The sequence below is a fragment of the Enhydra lutris genome, unplaced genomic scaffold (assembly GCF_002288905.1).
Source record: "Enhydra lutris kenyoni isolate GAN:26980312 unplaced genomic scaffold, ASM228890v2 scaffoldscaffold1, whole genome shotgun sequence".
In the NCBI taxonomy this organism is placed as follows: domain Eukaryota; kingdom Metazoa; phylum Chordata; class Mammalia; order Carnivora; family Mustelidae; genus Enhydra; species Enhydra lutris.
The window spans coordinates 34,290,227-34,310,627 of record NW_019154085.1 but is presented as its reverse complement, the minus strand read 5'-3'; the positions used below and the strand labels follow the sequence as shown (position 1 = coordinate 34,310,627).

The window sequence follows — 20,401 nt, the reverse complement described above, 5'->3', positions numbered from 1 at the left end:
AATTTACAGTGTACATATACATCATCTTCCTTCTGAAGGAGGTTTCCTTCAAAGACAAGGATTACATTGATTCCCAAGAACATAATTTCAGAAACAAGACACCGTGCTTTTAATAGACAATGCTGTTCTGCGAACTCTTGGTCTTCAAACTGTCTTTCTTAGTATTCAATGTGACATGGACCACCGTGGCAAAGGAAAACAGAATAATTCCATAGACCTCATTGGGATATCTTGCTTTCATTTATTCTTTTTGCTCTGATGAAGTAAGTATCCTTATTCCTTCTTGCATAAAAATTAAAGCAACCAAATGTTATAGCAAACTCTTCTTGAATTTCACAGGAAGATGCTGGCTCATTGAGCTTGAGGACTGTGTTTCTGGTCCCAGGCCACTAAGAGCAGATCCTTCTCTTCCCACCAAGCCACAGGCATTCACATAGCTTGCTCCATAGCTGGGATTACGTCTTGGATTAATACCATCGGCGCTTGGATCTGCAGATGCAAAAATGGAGTTTTCTCTAGTCTCTTAGGCCTAGCCTTTTTCTGGATGGTTTATCTATTAAAATCTGGAATTCCTCCAGAAAGTAATAATGCTGAACTTTAAAAGGAAAGAATTAATTAAGTGTTGCTGAGCACTAGGTTGGAAGTGAAAGATAATTGCCTTTTAATGCAGACACCAACTTTCCATATGGAAAGGGCAATAAGGGTCTTAATGGAGGGTGAAGATAGTTTTCCATTGTTGATCACAAAGGAAACTCTTTGGCTTTAGAAATATCAAGTAAAACTTTAACAGTAGGTTAAAGATCAATGATTACATTTTATAGACATTGAACTAAAAAATTTTAAATTTAATAAATAAAATTTAAATATTTTCTTTTCTATTTTTTCCTTCAAAGCTTGCTCTAGCAAATGCATTATCATCTTTTAGGAAGTATCACTGTGGCCCGGGCTACATATTAAGCTTGCAGAGATACATATTAATATGATATTGTTTCTTCAAAGAATCCTACAACTCCGTGTTGAGTTCACACCTTGGTATTCAAATCTGACCTTCACTATAGGAACCTCTTCTCCATTTTGTCTTAGACTATGGTTCAGTCTCTGCTTAAGTGATGCCTTGGAGCTGGAGAGTGTCTCCTAGGAGAAAATACAGCTTGGGGTTCACACGGGTTAGCATTCCAATCCTGGTTTCAGCATTTACTGCTGGAGGCTTTGAGTAAGTTACTCAAGCTCTGAGCTCAGGTTCCTCATCGGTAAAAAGGAAAAAGGATCTAGGAGAGAGTGTGTCCTCAGCCATTCTTCCTTAGTCTTGTAACTAAACTAACGTGATTTCACTCCTTGGTGAATCACAGGTAGAAACACACTAGGTGAGCTGTGATGCAAGGGAAACTTAATTTGCAGCAAATTTGAACATAATGAGGAATAACTTACAAAGTTGTGACTCCCCAGCAAGGATGAGTGGGTTTCCTTTATTTAAGCTTAGGCTGAATGTTTAGAAAGGAGAGCCTTGTCAATGTAGGTCATACAAGTATCATAAGGGAACATGCCTCTACAAACAATGTATGTTATGTAAATGACATTATGCATTATGTAACTAATACATATTACAATTATATATTGTATATATACAATTGTATAATTGTAATATGTATTACATATTATATATGTAATGCATATATTACAATTACATAAAAATACATAAAAATTACATAAAACATAATACATATTACAATGCATAATACAATTATGTAAATGTAAATATACATTTTAATATTATAATGAGGAAAAAGTAATTGTTGGTTACTCTGTGGGTCACTCCAAGGTCCATCTGCACAGGTGGTGTTGGGGGGTTGAGCTCAAACTGGTCTGGGCTTTCTGGGCTCCAGGAATTCTTCATATAGGCAGCTACTACTTGAGGAGTTGTCTTGGCTTCCATCATGGGATGCTGTGTCCTTCAGGTCTTTTGCCTGAGTTAAGAGATGCCGGAAAGAAGAGCTTAAGAAAAAATGTGGGACAAGGTCAGTGATATGAGCAAGTGAGCAGTGAAGGTCAGATCTAGCTGGTGATAGTCTTTTCATTAAGTATAAAGGTCACAACTTTGAGAGATAGTCACTCAACTGTGGAAAGGCCTTCCTAGAAAAACTCAGTTCACCTTCCTGAAATTTCTACCTAAATATGCTTACTTATTCATTTATTTTTTGTTCATTCATTCACTCATTCAACAAATTTATTTAGTCCCTCTGACATACTAGGAACTCTGCTCAAGCATCAGGAATTCCCTGCTGAAGTCATAATCAGAGAGAGACACTGGCTCATTCCTAACTATTATACAGTGTCACAAAAGCTATAAAGGGTACCTTCTGTTAAATGTTCTAGGAGCACATAAGAGTAATGAACTCTTTTGGGTAAGCCAGGAGGATTCCTCAAGTAGATTTTACACATTAAAGCACAAATGAATAATCCTACTTCATTTTCCAGGAGAGAGCCATTCAAGTATTTGGGAACATTTATTACATCTTTTAAAGAGTTCAGCTCTATACCTCCTCGTTTCTATTCCTTTTTTTTTTTAAGATTTTCTTTTTATTTATTTGACATACAGATCACAAGTAGGCAGAGAGGCAGGCAGAGAGAGAGGAGGAGGAGGCAGGCTCCCTGCTGAGCAGAGAGCTCGATGCGGGACTCGATCCCAGGACCCTGAGACCATGACCTGAGCCAAAGGCAGAGGCTTTAACCACTGAGCCACCCAGGCACCCCTCTATTCCTTTTTGTTAAGACCTTGTAACCTTTTGTGGGGGGAGGACCTCCAGCTTCTTGAGATCACTTTGGGAAGATAGACATCTGGGTTACTTATCACCTTGTATCCGGATCCTGGTTCTTACATATTTGCTTATAGCTCTTTTTGACTTAGGAGTTCTTACAACTGAAAGGAAGATTCTCAATGATATACTGCAAGTTTAGTCATTGCTCTCACAAGCTCTCAGGTACAAAATGTCCCTGAAGATGAAACACGTACACACAAAAACACAGAACAAATGAATAATAGAATGAGTCAGACTTATTTTGTCAAGAATCATTATCCATTTCCCTTGAATAAAACAGAAAAGAGGAACAAAGACCTTACCTCAGAAGTGATACCTACCATCTGTCATTCTAAGAAAGTCCAGACTCCTAAGAGTCTTAGTAAACAAGCCATTTTCATTTGTTTCATTCACACCCAATCTGTATCATTGTGTTCTAAGAATAGCCCTTGGAATTCTGAGAAATATATATATTTTTTTAAGATTTTATTTATTTGACAGAGAGAGAGAGATCACAAGTAGGCAGAGAGGCAGGCAGAGAGAGAGAGGGGAGGAAGCAGGCTCCCTGCTGAGCAGAGAGCCCGATGCAGGGCTCGATCCCAGGACCTGGGATCATGACCTGAGCTGAAGGCAGAGGCTTTAACCCACTGAGCCACCCAGGCGCCCCTGAGAAATATATTTTAAGGGTGATATCAAGTAGAGAAAGACTCGCAACCAGTAAATTTCTCAGAGATTTTTGGTGATGTTTATGAGTGGAAATTTTCTGGATCCTAGTTAAAAAAGAAAAAAAAAATAACAGTAGTTTTCCATTATATAATATCATCAAACAGTACTATTAGATCTGTTTAATATGCCGTGCATTCCCAATCTAGAGTAGAACTTCCAGTTTTTGCTGCTTCCATTTTGATCTGATATGAAGGGATATTCAAGCCTCTGTGATCTTATCTTGTTCCTTCAGAGTCTTCATACTCATTCATCCACTGGCTTATCCATCCATCCACTCAAGGTCCTACAGTTATGGAAGAGAATGAATGAATAGTCCAAGAATTCCGTCTGCTAGGTTTCCTACCACACATTAATAATGACTGATGTCACTTGATACAGACTTCAATGGGACTGGGGCTACCAAACACTTCTTCTTCCCTCCCAGGTGCTGAATCTGCCACCTTGTGGATATGGATTCCAAGACAATGGCCTTAAGTCCCCTGGGTGGCTCAGTCAGTTAAGCATCCAGTTCTTGGTTTTGTGTCAGGTCATGATCCCAAGGTCATGAGATCAAGCCCTGTGTAGGGCTCTGCACTTAGTGCAGAGTCTGCTTGAGATTCTCTCCCTCTCCCTCCCATTCTGTCCCTCCCCCAACTCACACACACATGTGCTCTCTCTCTCTCTCTGTCTCTCAAATAAATAAATAAATAAAATCTTAAAAAAAAAAAAAAAGACAATGGCCTCATGGGCTTAACCAAAGTCTAGAAACTCAGATACATTCTGCAGCTCAGGCAGCCCACCACATGAGGGAAGTAGGTCAAGGTGTACACAACAGGGCACAGCTTGGACTGTGCAGATCTGGATTGTGCTCGTCCACAGAAAGGGAATCAAATTAGGAGGGAAAAATGAAGTGTACCTGCCAAGGGAAACAAATCTAGAAACTACGTATGACCTATAAACCTCCCATTAACAAAGTCAGGCTCTGCAGAACATCATTTCCAATGATGACAATAAAAGCCAGAATGACACTTGTACTTTTCTTCATCTAATATGCTGTTTGACAACAGTTGATGAAACATGCATGATTATTATCCCACTGGATTAAAATAAAACTCACGGAGCTAGAGTGGTTTTCCCAAACCACAGAGCTAGTAAATGGAAAAATTAAGTTTGAAGTGGAGGAACATCCAAAAGCACCAAAAGATGCCCAAGGGGGCACCTGGGTGGCTCAGTCATTAGGCATCTGCCTTCGGCTCAGATCATGATCTCAGTCCTGGCATCGAGCCCCACGTTGGGCTACCTGCTCAACAGAAAGTTTGCTTCTCCCACTCCTACCCCCCCTCCTATGTTCCTTCACTTGCTGTCTCTCTCTCTCTCTGTCAAATAAATAAATAAAATCTTAAAAAAAAATTAGGATGCCCAAGGAAATGGTCAATTATCATACATCATGTGGGCATGCCTGCATACATACATCTATTTATCCTGCAAGCCACATAGACGGAAGAAACACTACAAAGATAGGCTCATGCATCATTTTAAGCCGTGAGGTTTAAGTGCAGGGTATATTTCAGCAAATATATATTGAAAATTTTGCTGTGCAAGGCATTGTGGGAAAGCCAAATATGGATCAAATGCAACTCCTGTCTTCAAAGAGCTCCCAGCCTATGGGAGAGGATGTGCCAGAGAAGAAAAAAAAAAAAAATACACACATGCAGATACAGTGAGGGATATATCTCAAACAATAGATTTTGAAAACATATGCAAGAATATAAATTGCATTTATCATGGCATGAGGCTTTATTATGTTATATACATAGTCATATACATATATGCAATGTATGCTGTATTTCTGCTTGTTTACTGACATTCTATACACTAGAATGTAAGTTCAGCGAGGGCAAGTGCTTTACTTGAAATTTTTTAACGCTACGTCTCTGGTACATAGAAGGAGCCCAGTGCATTTTTGTTGAGTGAAATTGAATAAATAAAGATGCAGAAAATGGGAAAGATTCTATAAATGGTATCCACCAACCCCGGTAATCTGTATGTGACATAGTGTGTTTCTTTTTAAAACCGTTCTTTTCTTCCTGCAAAATTCTGCAGAAGTTGCTAGTAACACATTGGAACAACGGCACGATGGAGAATTTTGTTTGGATAACTTCCTTTGACATTTGGTTCTCCATCGCCTTTGGTGGATCTGTTGGAGTATCTATTCTGGAAACTTTCCAGATGAATATTGCAGAAACAGTGTGCTACCACTCATGAGACACATCAGAGCGTGTTAGGGCATATTCGCAGTTTCCTGTTCTTTTTTTTTTTTTCTTTAAAGATTTTATTTAGTTGACAGAGATCACAATTAGGCAGAGTGGCAGGCAGCGAGACAGAGGGGGAAGCAGGCTCCCTGCTGAGCAGAGAGCCCGATGCGGGACTCGATCCCAGGACCCCAAGATCATGACCTGAGCTGAAGGCAGAGGCTTTAACCCACTAAGCCACCCAAGCGCCCCAGTTTCCTGTTCTTTATCAAGCTGTGTAGATGAACTGTGGTGGGCTTGAGTATACAAAGTAGTTGCATCTACCACAAAGGACACTGTTTTCAGGGATACAGGAAAATTGGGGGAAGAACAAAAAGAATGTGAGTATTTCTGGATTACCGCTGTAATGACGTAACAGTTGCATTTTGAGATTATTAAACTGTCTCAAGGATTTTTCTATTTTTGTCCTTTCTTTTTTGTTATTTTGTATGCCATTATCTTAGAGATCACAGAGAGTGAGATAGGAAACCACTTAGGGCATCATAATCTTCCCCAGCATAAGCTCCTCTACATTGCAAGTAAGTAGTTCGATTTTGCCCTAAATAGAAAAAGATGATTTGGTTTTTGAGAAGCTGCAAATGGAATATTTATTTCACTAATAAAAATCTCTTTTTGAAAAACAAGGGCTTGGGGCGCCTGGGTGGCTCAGTGGGTTAAGCCTCTGCCTTCAGCTCAGGTCATGATCCCAGGGTCCTGGTATCGAGCCCCACTGGATCAGGCTCTCTGCTCAGTGGGGAGCCTGCTTCCACCTCTCTCTCTCTGCCTGCCTCTCTGCTACTTGTGATCTCTCCCTCTGTCAAATAAATAAGTAAAATCTTTTTTAAAAAAAAGAAGAAGAAAGAAAGAAAGAAAAGAAGAAAAACAAGGGCTTGTTAGACTTTGCTCGAATTTTTACAAAATATTTTTTAAAATATTGCTGAAGTTGGCAACCATAATCAATTCCTTTGAAATACAGAATGCCATGTAGAAAATCAAGTTTTGTCCACGTTTTGTCATGTTTTCTTTTTTTTTTTTTATTTTATTTAACAGAAAGAGAGAGAGATCACAAGTAGGCAGAGAGGCGTGCAGAGAGAGAGAAAGGGAAGCAGGCTCCTCTCTGATCAGAGAGCACGACGCGGGGCTCGATCCCAGGACCCTGAGATCATGACCTGAGTCAAAGGCAGAGACTTTAACCCACTGAGCCACCCAGGCGCCCCTTGTCGGGTTTTCTATCTAGAATTCTTTTAGTTCCTCGTCATCTGCATTTGAAAGCAGGTTGCAACTCAATCCATTTTAACTAATATAATTAATGTAAGCGTTTTACGCAGCTTTGCATCTCCCTGTCCACATTACTTACAGCATGAGATTAATTAAGCAGATTCTTGCATGTGTTTGTTTTCAAGACAACACTGAGATTTGCTTGCATTTTGCTGTACTTAGCAATATTCTAGCCAAAGCCATGTCCTGAACTCTGAGCATTCTGACTTCTTTTCTCACTTCCTCTTCCTGTTGTTTTGTAAAGGAAAACTGTGTCTTCTTTTATACTTACTCTCAGCCAAGTTGTCTTTGCCCTTAGACCCTCTGTGTCGGTGCAGAATGCACATAGCTTTATGGACTTCCTTCATCAGAACTCCAGACACATGTGGCAGGGTGTGCGGAGGGAGTCTGCCCACACCACCTGCAAAGATCATAGCTTCTAAGAATTTGCATTCTTGTGCTCGCTATACTTACTCTCAACCAAGTTGTCTTTGCCCTTAGACCCTCTGTGTCGGTGCAGAATGCACATAGCTTTATGGACTTCCTTCATCAGAACTCTAGACACATGTGGCAGGGTGTGCGGAGGGAGTCTGCCCACACCACCTGCAAAGATCATAGCTTCTAAGAATTTGCATTCTTAAAGAAGCTGTCTAGATGTTTGCTTTTGCACACTAAACTCTAGGGCCTTAACTGCCTTTCTGGCAACCTCCACTGTGTTTACACTACAGCCAAAATGGTCTAAAAATGCATCTCTGGCCTTTTATCAGTCAAAGTCAGCCTGTCTTCTGCTCTTACAGAACCCAGAGTATCCTAGGAGAATAGCAGTATTCTCATGTTGCAATAGGATTCCTATTCTCAAGAAGAATTTTTATACCTTCATTTTATACCTCATTTTCAACACATTCACATATCTTCCAATTTCACATTTGTGTAATTCACTGGTTGTCTCCGCTGTTCTGGCAGGGTAGAGACTGTCTGTTTTTGTCCAGCACAACACATGAACCCGATAGACACCTCTTTATGAATGAATGCTGTCACAGCACTGAGCACTGAGGATAACCAGCCAGCCTCTGCCCTTCTCCAGCTCACAGACTATTAAAAGAGCCAGCCAGCAAGTGAGTCATTACAAGGCAAAGAGATAATAATACTTGAAGATAATACAAAAGCATGAGCTGGAGCCAAGAGTTTGTCCTTGAAAGAATCTAGAAAGTGGCACTTAAGCTATGAAGTTCTACAGTGAGAATCACTGCTACTTTTTAAGCTAATTCTTTCTCCTTCAGGGCCTGAATTTTATTATTTCTTGAGCCATATGTGTTCCTCCTGTCTGTTCTCAGCACGTAGAGAATCCATGACATCCCAGGCCATGACCATTTGGTATGCCCTTGGTTTGCCAAGGAGGGGGCAAGGAAGGAGAATAGAATCTTGGCTCCTGGGTAACCTCAGTGGGTGTTAGAGTATGTAGAGGTCATTTCCCTTCTCTGCCACTTGTTACCTGCAGAGTCCCAAACACATTTTAATTTATGTCCCCAAGTGTCCATGTCATTATATGTTAAATGGAATAATACAATTTGTCTCACAGAGTTGTTACGGGACTAAGTGGAATAATGGCTGTGAATGCTCAGCATGGTACCTGGCATCTAGATGACAGATGTTTAGTAAGTGTCATATTTGTGGTAGTAATCATGATACTGTGGAAGTGGAGGGGAACAAGCTATTTTAAGATAGTCTCTGAGAACATACCAAGAAGATATTAACAGAAGGTTATTAAAAAATTATTTTTTTCTTGCCACCAAGAATAGCAATACTATTGTCAAAAAGAAATCTTTACTTTGATATTTTGCCACAATCTCACAGTATAGCAATACTCTCATCTTATCATTCTTCTCCTGTTTGTATTTTACTTGGTTATGTAGGCTTCACTCAGTTAAAATTGTGGGTGCCCTAATAGCTTCCTAGCAGTATAGATAAGAGGTGATTGATTACCTGTATCAGAATTATCTGAGAGTGAATTAGAGATGGAATATAAAAGTGCTCTAATAATTTGTTCCTGTAGTCCCTCTACTCTCAGTGGGCTTCTCCGATTGGAACAGTTCACTCTTTTGGCAGATTTCAACTTGGATGCCCCTTCCAGGGAAGAAGTAGCTACTAAGAAGTCTGAAGTACCTACTTAGCCCCTGAGCCCATTTTCATTCTCTGCACAGCACAGATCTCTGTTTTCCAGTTTGTTTATTCCTTTAATCTTTTGTTCATTCACTGTTCCCTACAAATGTCAGTTCCCCAAGAATAGGAACCGATCCTATTCCATTATAAAAGGTGACTATTTTGAGCCCACTTGGTCCTGAGCCCTACTGTACATAGCACAGGGTATAATGGTGAGCAGAACCAGCCCTGCCCTCCTAGATGCAGCCATGAGGGAAACACATGTTGGTCAAAACAAACAAATGAAAATGAGTAAGTATATCATTCCAAATTGGGCTAAGTGCCCTGGAAGACAAGAACCTTGTCCTAACTGAGGAATTTGGGAAGGTTTACTTGAAGAAGTATAACTTCATTTGAGATCCGAAGAGTGACTACGAGTACCCTGAGTAGATGAGGGGCAAACATGGTGCTGATTGTTTGCAAGCATACGCATGGGGGAGGGGCTGCTTTGGGCCTTGTGACAGCAACACAGCTTGTGACAGGAGCACATTCAGGAACTAGAGCAAAGCCTCATGGGTTCATCACAAAAGGTAAAGTAGAGATGTGAGGTTGGAAAAAAATCTGGAGATTGATGGAAAATCCAGAGCCACAGAAAGAAATGGAGTGTCCTGTCATGTGGATGTCATGTCTTTTAAAGCCATTGGACCAGATGAGAGAGAAAAGGAATCTGAGGAAAAGCCAAAGTTAGAATTAGATGTCACCAAGTTAAGGAAGAGCCAGTAGAGATGACCGAAAGTGGTGGCCAGTGAAAAAGAAAGAAAACCAGAATTGAGTGTGGTCATGAAAACCAGACACAGACGGATTTCAAGAAGGAGGAATTGGCCACCATGTTAATTCAACTGAAAACTCAGGAAGATAAAAAGAAGGAAATGTCCCTTGGATAATATAGCAGTATAGAATTTGTTAATGACCATGGCAAGTGCTGTCGTGGGGTATGACAGGGCCAGAAGCCCAAATGGAGTGAGTAGTGGACAGAACACAGGATGAAGAAGTGAAGGTAGAAACTCAAATCAACCATCTGAAGTTCAGAGTATATTCCCACAGGTACCGGAAGAAGAAATTTTGAGCCACCATGCTCATCCAATCAACAAAAACCTAAATAAAATATCTATCCGTATAAAAAGCCGTGAAAGAAACCAAACAAAACAATTCATACCCAGCCAAATTTTTCTCTTGATCTTTATGTTACTCTCCTGTATGGAAACGCTTTGGAAGCGTGACCTCATAATAAAGGTCTTTCGCTCTCTAAGACTTATTATCTTGTGTTTTTTCTTTCTTTCTTCTTATACTACAGAATAACAGATTAAGAAAATATGCCTTTGAATTGAAAATGAATGACCTAACCTATTTTGTGCTGGCGGCGGAAACAGAGTCAGATATGGATGAATGGATCCACACCCTGAACCGCATCCTGCAAATCAGTCCCGAGGGGCCCTCTCAGGGGAGGAGAAGCACAGAGCTTGCAGAACTGGGGCTGGGTGAGAACAGATGCCTCCACTTCCACTTCCCTTCCTTTGCAAAGTGTGACCCGTGCATTTGGGTTCATTTAAACTGCTAGTAACTGTGATAGTTGTCAGGTCCTGCTTATCCATCCCTGAGCTATTTGCTCTAGAAAATCACCCCTAAATCTTGACTTTTACTAAATAGTGAGGGTCACCACACATAGGTATGATTTTGAGTTTACTGGCAATGATTTGAGGATGGAAGTCATTTGTCAGCAGTATTAAAATGTACCCAAGTGTGATGGGAGGTTAACGTAGATGGGATAGTTGTGTTTCATAGCATTTAATTTAATTTAATTTAATTTAATTTAATTTAATTAAGATGATATTATATAAAGACAAACTTGCATTACATCCTTTTAGTTGAAAGATATTTTTCAAAAAAAAAAAGGAAGAAAGATATCTTTCATGAATGCTTTTTGACCATACTGAGATCAGCTTATATGTGACAGTTCCATAAAGTTTGCACAGTACTCGAGATCTTTATAAGATAACAAACTTTTCTTTTTCCCATCCTTATTACATCTTAAGATTCTAATTCATTCTACACAAAGAAAAGAGAGCAAGAGAGGGGAAAGGACAGGGGATGAGAAAGGTAGAAAAACAGGTCTCTAACTGCATCATAGACATGTGACCTGTGAAAGACAAATTCACCTTCAGAGTTGGTCGCTCCTCCCAAAGGAAAACTATTTTAAGTCCTTTTGCCCAGCACCATGGGATGTTAGAAACCAGAGTCTCTAAATTCTAGTAGTCTGAATATCATATGAAAGAGGCATGGGGTCATGAGGAAGAAAACTGAGGTTGACTTTAACACAACTACTATATACCGTGGTGGGTGTTTTACATTCTTGATTTACTCAGTAATGATCAACAAGAATATCAACGTTTACAGAATTTTAGAGGGTTTAACTAACCAAAGCTAGAATGCAAGTTTGAAATCGATGGCCTGAGAGTCAGAATTATCAAAAATGTATACACATATAAGAACACTTCAGTATGCATTGATGAGGTAAGACATGACAACCCCAGGTATAAAGGTAATATTAGAAGGATCAAGAGTTCTTATGGGTTCAGGATGGTGTCATGGAAAGAATCCCAAAATGACCATCAGGAGGTCTGATTTCCAGGTCCAGATCTTATAAGTGTATAAAGTCCTAGAGCCAAGGTACAATGAAGGCATCTGCTCACTAATATTCACCCCGCATCCAGTTTTGAAATGTTACAGCCTAGAGTAATGTATGATTAATAAGTATTACTTGGTAACTTCTCTTGGTGTATCTTTTCAAGATTCGCTGGATAATTCTATAACTTGTGAATGCACGCCAGAGGAAACAGAGTCTTCAGAAAACAACCTACACCCAGACTTCGCAAAAGTAATAAAGCTGACATTTTGCTATGCAAATAAATTTGAATTACTTATTAGTTATTGCTTTCGTGAAAAAGATGGAAATGCTGTATTTTAAGATTTAGACTAAGACAAACAACACTTAAAAGCATGTTTTGATAAGATTTGCTGAGTGTTGATGGAGGATATTAAAACTGTGTAATAATAAGGAACAACTTCTTGGCCATGTGGATGGGGCCGGGCTGTAAGTATCTGGATACTTAGCTACCAAAAGCTAACACAGTTTTCTCTGTAGTACCTCACAGAAACTGAAGAGACTGTCAAAACAACTCGAAATATGGAGAGGCTAAATCTGTTCTCGCTGGATCCAGATATAGATGTAAGTCAGAATTCTTTCTAAGCAGATGTGAACTTGATCCACACACGTGTGTGTTATGATTTAGAATTCTTTTATTTTTTGTGATGGGTGTTTGTTGAGAAAGACCTTCAACATTTTCTTTCAGACCTTGAAACTTCAGAAAAAAGACCTTTTAGAACCTGACTCTGTGATCAAACCATTTGAGGAAAAAGCTGCCAAGAGAATCATGATCATTTGTAAAGCTCTCAACTTAAATCTTCAGGGATGTGTTACGGAGAATGAGAATGATCCGATAACAAATGTAAGTTTCCTCCTGTTACATCCTATAAGGATCAGCCAACATCACACCCCACTCTGGCCAAAATCTTTTCTGTTGCTGATAATTCCAGGCACTGAGTTCATACCCTCTCTTCTCCGAGGGAGTATGAGTGACAGTATTTTCCACATCAGAAAAGGGCACAAATTCTGAAGTGGAGTTGTGAAAATGTTCCCATAAAACGTTCTTCTTACTTTAAAGAAGAAGCATCAAAGGGATTGTCTTCTAGGGTCCTTTCCATTAAATCACGCGGTGGCTCACAGTTTCCTATGATATTATTTGTACTTGAGATGGCTTTTTAATCAGATTTCTTATTTTCGTATTTATATGCTTATTTGAATGTATATTAGAAAATAGTTTAAATGAACAGGTCAGCTCTGTGATTTCATAACTATTAATGCTTAAGACCAGGCTACATAGTGAATCAAGTGAAGTAATATTAGATAAATATTAAGTAATAGTAGAGGTGGTACATGGAAATGGGAGAAAAAAAGGTGCTTCACTGATATTTGGGAACCACCACAGTGCTCATTAAATCAACATGAGATTCCTGTTACTACTAAGTGAGCTATCTTGAGAGTCCTTAGGCTTCTAGGGAACAGTTCTATACCAGTTGTATCTGTATTTGTGGGAAGGGGGCATTTTGTAAGCGTAAATATTATTAAAAGTTGAACTATAAAGAAGAAAACTGGGACATCTGGGTGCCTCAGTTGGTTAAGAGTCTCTCTCTTGGTGTCAGCCCAGGTCATGATGTCAGGGTTGTGATCTCAAGGTCATGAGATGGAACCCCGCATTGGGCTCCATGCTCAGCAGAGGTTCTGCTTGGGGATTCTCTCCCTCTTCCTCTGCCCCTCCCCCTGCTCACTCACACACCACATGCTTTCTCTCTCTCTCTCTCTCACTCGCTCCCTCTTTCTCTCTCAAATACATAAATCTTTTTTTTTATTTTTTTAAAGATTTTTTTTAATTTATTTGACAGATAGAGATCACAAGTAGGCTGAGAGGCATGCAGAGAAAGAAAGAGAGGGAAGAAGGCTCCCTGCTGAGCAGAGAGCCTGATTCGGAACTCGATCCCAGGACCCTGAGATCATGACCTGAGCCAAAGGCAGTGGCCCAACCCACTGAGCCACCCAGGAGCCCCTCAAATAAATAAATCTTTTTTTAAAAAAGAAGAAAATAAAAATCACACCTAATCCTACTATCAATAATAATCAGTGTTATTTATTGGCATGTTCCCTTTCATTATTTTGTAATGCTTTCCACTCTAATTTTTCATGATTTAATTGTCATCTTTCACCTTAAAGAAGAAAATTTATTTCTAGATCCATGATATGAGCCATATTTGCTTTTAGAAGACAGAACAGATACAAGTTTTCTCTGCTTATTGAGTACATGCAATCCCACACACATCTCTATATGTAGGATGCTTGTAGTTATGACTTTGAGTGGCTGGCAGGAGGGATAAGCTCTTCCAGGAAACTTTCATATCTGCTGCCCTTGGGTCTACAGGCAACACACCAATCCTCTGAGCCTTCTTTAACCTGTGTTAGCGGGATAATGGTACAAGCTATGGACCTCAGATTTAGTGAGGAGAACCAAGGGACCTGTGCCTCTTTGGGGTCAGAATGCCCGACCTTCTCCCCGATGAGTTCTGCCATGCTGGGCAAGTGGCTTGCCCTCACCCTTGTCTTCTGTAAATAGGATAGCAGTAACTATTTCAGATGATTGTTGTGAGAATTAAATGAAATAACATATGGAAAGAACTTAGATGATACTTGGTGGACAGAAAACAGTGATTGCGTATTAATTGTTACTTCAATATGTGGGAAATGGCTTTGAAATTTGTGAATACTATTTTGGGTGTTCCTTGTGAGAATCTTGTTGATAAAGAAGCTAAAACTGAAAGGTGTCACCAATAAGAATCTTCCCCCAGAATGAAACTTTCTCCTATTTTATAACTGTAATTGTGCACTAGGTTTTTAGATAAATGTGATCATTCTGGAGGTCACGCTTATTTATTTCTCAGCCAATACTTAATCAGTATACCTCCTGGGAGACAGACTTGTTCAAGGTACTGGGGAACAGCGGGGAACAAAATAACAAGCCCTCTGCCCTCTTGAAGATAATTCTTTTTGGAAAGAACAAACAGTATATTTTAAAAAAAAAAAGACAAGTACATTTACACAATAATCACATCTTGTTCACAGTTCTTTAAAGTGAATCAGTTTGACAGATGCAATACAGAGGAACGGGGAGACAAGTTCTTCTGGGTGGGGTGGTCATAGGAGGCCTCTCTCAGGAGGTGACAGTTGAATAGAGACGTAAAGGGTGAGAAGGATAAAAGGTACAGGTCAAGGGAAAATATTCAAGGTAGAAGAAAGAGTAAGTGGGAATACCCTGAAACCACTAAGTCTTAGCAAGTTCTAGGAACACGAAGCATGTACTGAGGAGAAGAGTAGACCAGGACAATATGGGAGGAACAGTACCAAGTAAAATAATGTGAGGTACAGGCTGCAGTGAAGAATTTGGATTTATCCTGAGTGGAGGCTAGAGTGATTTAAAACACTTTCAAATGGTGGTTCAATTTCTGTTTTTTTTTTTTGTTGTTGTTGTTGTTGTTGTTTTAAGATCCCATCAGGAAAAAAAAAAAAATGGATTGGAGGAAATACGAGTTGACTAGGGAGAGTAGATAGGAGGCTATCACCATAGTTCACTGAATGCTTTAGACTAGGACTGCAAGAAAGAAGGAGAGAAATGGACGGATTTGACTGATGTTACATAAATTGAATCAACAGGTTTCTCTGATCCATTGGGTATAAGGATAAAAGGAAAGGATGAGTCTCTGGTTTTTGCTTTGAACACTTCTATGCATGATGGTGCCATTTACTAAGAAGACAAAACTAGATGAAGACAGATTTGGGGGATATTGGGCAAGAATTCCATTGTGGGCATGTGAGGCTGGATAGGCCTACTAGATATCCAGTAGAGATATACATTGGGCAGATTCAAAAACAAGTTTAGAGTGCAAGGGAGTGGCCAAGAATGAGACATAAACTTAGAAGTCAGTAACCTGGAGGGACATATTTGGGGATTTCTGTGTGCATAGAAAAAGGGCCAGAAAACAAATATTTAACAGATGAATAGAGGAATGACCAAAGAGGCCTAAGAAGGAAAGGCCATTGAAATAGAGATAAACCAGAAGAGTGGGTCCTAATGCCAAGAGAGAAAGTGTCACCTGTGTGGAATGGGCTGAGGACCTGAGAGTGACAGCAAGCCAGAGAAGAGCCCAGCAGCTGTGGCCACATGGAGGATGCCAAGGACTATGGTGGAGAAATTTCCATGGAATGAAAGGGTTAGGAGGAGCATCAAAACATACTTTCATTCAGGATTAAAATTAAAAAAAAAAAGAAAGAAAACAAAATAGAAAGACTAGAAACTTGCTTCTTGAAACTACTTGGAAATATCAAGAAAACATAACCCAAATCCTACTGGCATTTAACCATCTTGTTAAATAAAAATAAATGTTCTTTGGGTTTTGGTTTTCGGTGTTTGGTGTTTGTTTGTTTGTTTGCTTTTAACTAGGCACAATCTTAAGTGTGATTAAAAAATCCAATTTAGAAACTGAAACTTGAAGATAATGCGTTTTTCTTTCCAGCGCCGGGCAAATGACTCCTTCCACATGGATTCCTTTCCCTGTACTAAAACTCATATTCAGAAGTGTAATGTTTGTATTTGGGCCAGTCTCGCCAGGCACAAGAACATACCCGAGTTCAGAACCCGCATCAGAATAACCTTTTATGTCTTTAAATCCAGAGGGACAAGTTGATTTGAGATGGTTTGAATGCCCATATTGTTTTTAATTTATTTTAAAGTTGATACAAATGTTTAAAAAATTAGAAAATGACTTGGTAAAAAAATAATTTCATCGTGCTTATAAACAATAATACAAAAAACTAATAAAATAGCCTCACCTAAACTCCACAGTAATTTTTTATGTAATGGCATTGTCTTTAAACATTTCTGTATATTATTCAGTGACACTCTTTTGTTAATGTAGCTGTTTTTAAACTCATCATTTTTAATTCTGTGAGCATATTTTTAAGTTAATCGAAATATTTTTCCAGGTTGCCAAAGAACCAGCTCCTGTAATTAATGAATGAGTTTCTGAAAAGACTCCCTCAAAGAACTTTTCCATGATGAGGAAACAATATTTGACAGCATGTAATCTTTTAGTCAGTCCGTTGAAAACCAAATCCAAGTTGATGGTTTCTAGTATAAAGTATTTCTTTGAAAATAGCAATTGATTCCAAAATTCTGAACAAATAAATTTGCTTCACAGCAGAGTTACTTTAAAATTTTATGTTCTTCATTCTTTTAAGAAAATACAGAATTCTAAACATAAGAAGCCTATGACTTAATTTGTTAGGCTTTCAAGTGTCTGATTAAACAAATCCTTATTGAAAAGCCAGTTATTCAAAAAGTAAGATTTGACATTTAAGTTGAAAAGATGAATTGGAAGAAATAAATGAATCTCCGTATGAGCTTTAATTTCTTATGGATTATCAAAGTAGGTAATTTATTTTCATTCACCAAGCAGAAATGAAAATCAAAATGCCCCAATTTATGAAAAATAATAGGTTTTTAATATGTTTTGAGCTCCTACCTGAGTTATTTTCATGTAATTTTTGCATTTTCAACTCTTGGTAGATGACCACTATTACAAACCAAAAAGTTTTCTAAACTAAATTAAATTGGTAAAATATAAAACTTTTACTTTTAATTAGCTTATTTTTTAATAATTTATTGAATTTCATTTTATAAGTGTCGTTCTGTTTCTAATAGTAAGGGAGCTGGCAAGTACTGTTAATACTAAGGAATTACACTAATAGCCCTGTAATAAGCTAGCCATATTACTGTGTTTCAAAGCATATGAGATACCTATTAAACATTCAGTACAATCCGCAGCATGAGTCTGTACAGTGATGAACATAATGTGATTTTTGTATGTAACCTGCTTGTCCACAGAACACCTGCTGGTAGGCATCCATTCAAAATTAAGTAGCATAAACAAAAGTAAAAATGTTTTTCATAAGCATATTCCATTTTTAGAAGCCCGTAGTTAATTATGCATAATTAAATCTATTTGCATGCTTATAATTATATGTGTATATGTACATATGTATGATATGTATTTAATTACATGTGCATCTATTTACTTCAGTCCTTGTTTCATTTAATTTCTGTTGCATTTTATGGTTATCTAGTTGAAAATCCCTTCTTTCTTGAATCTTTCTTTGATTTCTATGATACTCTGCCTATATGAAAATTGCTGTTTGCTCTCTTTAAATCTCTCCTTCTACTCCCCAGTCTCTTTTATAAACTGCTTTCCCTTCTCCATCTCAATCCTTTGCATGCTGATATTTCCCAGGATGTCATTCTGATTCTCTTCCCTTTATCTCATGGCTAGACAAGAGCCCACATACAAAACTGTCAAGCCCAGTTTCCTTGGCTGAGCTCAAAACTCAACTGTGATTGGAATGTCCTGTAGATGACTCTGTATGTACCATCCAGCACTCACCTCTGTACCTTTGTCATATATATTAGTGAATGACATTGACATCCACTTAGTTTGTTATGTACTCATCCACTTAGCTTCTTTTATTCACGTGTGCCCCTGTGAACACTTCTCTCCAACCAACCAGGACACCCAGTGGACTTCTGCATCCTTTGATTGCACCTCCTTAATATTCCTCGAATGCATCTCCTACAAATTCATCCTTTCATGTTCTTCATGTTCTTTCATGAATTTATGGCTTTGCACATGTCACTCAACCAATCATAGATGTCCCTTCTAATCACATTTTTACCAGAGGTCCTGGGATTAAGCCCCCCACCCCCACCTCAACTGGGCAAGCTACATGCTCAGCAGGCTACATGCTCAGCTGGCTACCTGATCAGCTGTGAGTTGGCTTCTCCCTCTTCCTCTGCTCCTCCCCTCCACTGCTTCTGTGTGCACTTTCTCTCATTCTCTCAAATAAATAAATAAAATCTTTAAAAAAGAAAAACTCAACCAAGAAACTTCCCTTTCCTTCCCATCTTCCATTCTCTTCCCATTTTGTCTTTATTTCACATCGTCCCTTCTCTTCTTAGCATGGCGGTGAGAGGTGGAGGGGCAGTCACACAGAGATTTGGAGCATACAAGAACTCCACATGATAAGGGGCAGAAAGCTGTGTGAAGGCACAGAATCCTTGCACATAGTCTTGCCAGGATCTGGGACATTTGGCAGAGTGGTACAGAGTAGGCAATTAGAGAAGGCAGCTGTGGTTGGGAGACTGGTTACTTTGAACCAGTAAGTAAATTGATTGAACAAATAAGGAAATAGGCCAATGATAAGAAGAGCCAAATCTTTCACTATTAAAGGAAGGAGTTACATGAAATATGAATAGGGGAAAGACTCAAAAGAAGTCTTTGGATTTGAATTGGAAATACAAGTTTCAACATGAACTTACGAGTTTTTAATAGATATTCATGTACAGGTAGAGATAAAGTAATCATTGTAGATGTGAATGTTACATGTATGGACATGTGCATGTGTATGTGTGTGTTTGTAGATGTGTATGTGTGTCCCAGTAACTATGAGCATAATGAGCCCTGAGATCTTGGTTTCTAAATGTCACCCTCACAAAAAGGAAGCAGAGCTCTATGGAGAAATGACTGGAGCAATGGAAGTATAAGATGAGCATAGAACATCTTATTGAATAAAGAAGTGTCCCCCAGAATTATGGGGATCCACCAAAAAGACACAGGAGCTACCTCTAGCCAAATCTGGGACAACTTGAGCACTATTATAAATAATGATAGTAGGAGATTTAAATCTGTTGAATAAAATAGTAGTAGTCCATAAGTCTATACTTGTATAAATAAATAAATAAATAAGAAGGGAAAGCTCATCATTACGGTAGAATGCCGATGAATAAAGGGAGAAGGAATGATGGAACTAGATAAATCACATAGGTAGCCATCAGAGTTGTAGTTGATTCTAGTGGGAGTGACCAATGGTAGATTAAGTTTGATGAGTATCAGGACATAGGAGTAGTCTTAGAATATTTCTTTAAAACTTCTGATCACTTACCACTTGATATACATTATGATATGAAAAATATTATGTCATTTACCTACTGTTTTCTTAAATAATATACTGATGGGACAACTGCAGGTATAAGAATTTTATATCAAAACCACTGGTTCTTTGTTTTTCTGCAGATTGAGCCTTTTTTTGTGAGTGTGGCACTTTATGACCTCAGAAACAGCAGGAAGATTTCTGCCGATTTTCATGTGGATCTAAATCACACGGCCGTCAGACAGATGCTCTCAGGGTCTTCCGTGGCTTTGGAAAATGGAAACATTGACACTGTCACTCCCAGACAATCAGAAGAACCTCACATCAAAGGCTTTCCAGAGGAATGGCTGAGATTTCCAAAGCAGGTTGCACTTTTGTTTACTTGTGATGGCACCGAAAAGGGTTGTTTCATTGTTCTCACCAAAAGATTACATCAGTTTCTGAAATAAAAATTCCCTTCAAGCTGTCCCTTTAAAAAAAAAAAAAAAATTGAAATTTTGTTAATGTCTTCA

The 20,401-nt window shown here is 38.8% G+C and overlaps 1 protein-coding gene across 2 annotated transcripts in view; it reads left to right on the top strand.

Moving 5' to 3' along the window:
* LOC111145251 (dedicator of cytokinesis protein 10) overlaps positions 1-20,401 on the top strand; it is a 294,365-nt gene that overhangs the window by 164,417 nt on the left and 109,547 nt on the right. For both annotated transcript variants that reach the window (XM_022500052.1, XM_022500044.1), the window contains exons 8-12: positions 10,542-10,725; positions 12,037-12,122; positions 12,390-12,473; positions 12,598-12,753; positions 20,033-20,254. In XM_022500052.1, coding sequence (XP_022355760.1) covers positions 10,542-10,725; positions 12,037-12,122; positions 12,390-12,473; positions 12,598-12,753; positions 20,033-20,254 — 732 coding nt within the window. The remainder of the gene's footprint in view (positions 1-10,541; positions 10,726-12,036; positions 12,123-12,389; positions 12,474-12,597; positions 12,754-20,032; positions 20,255-20,401) is intronic.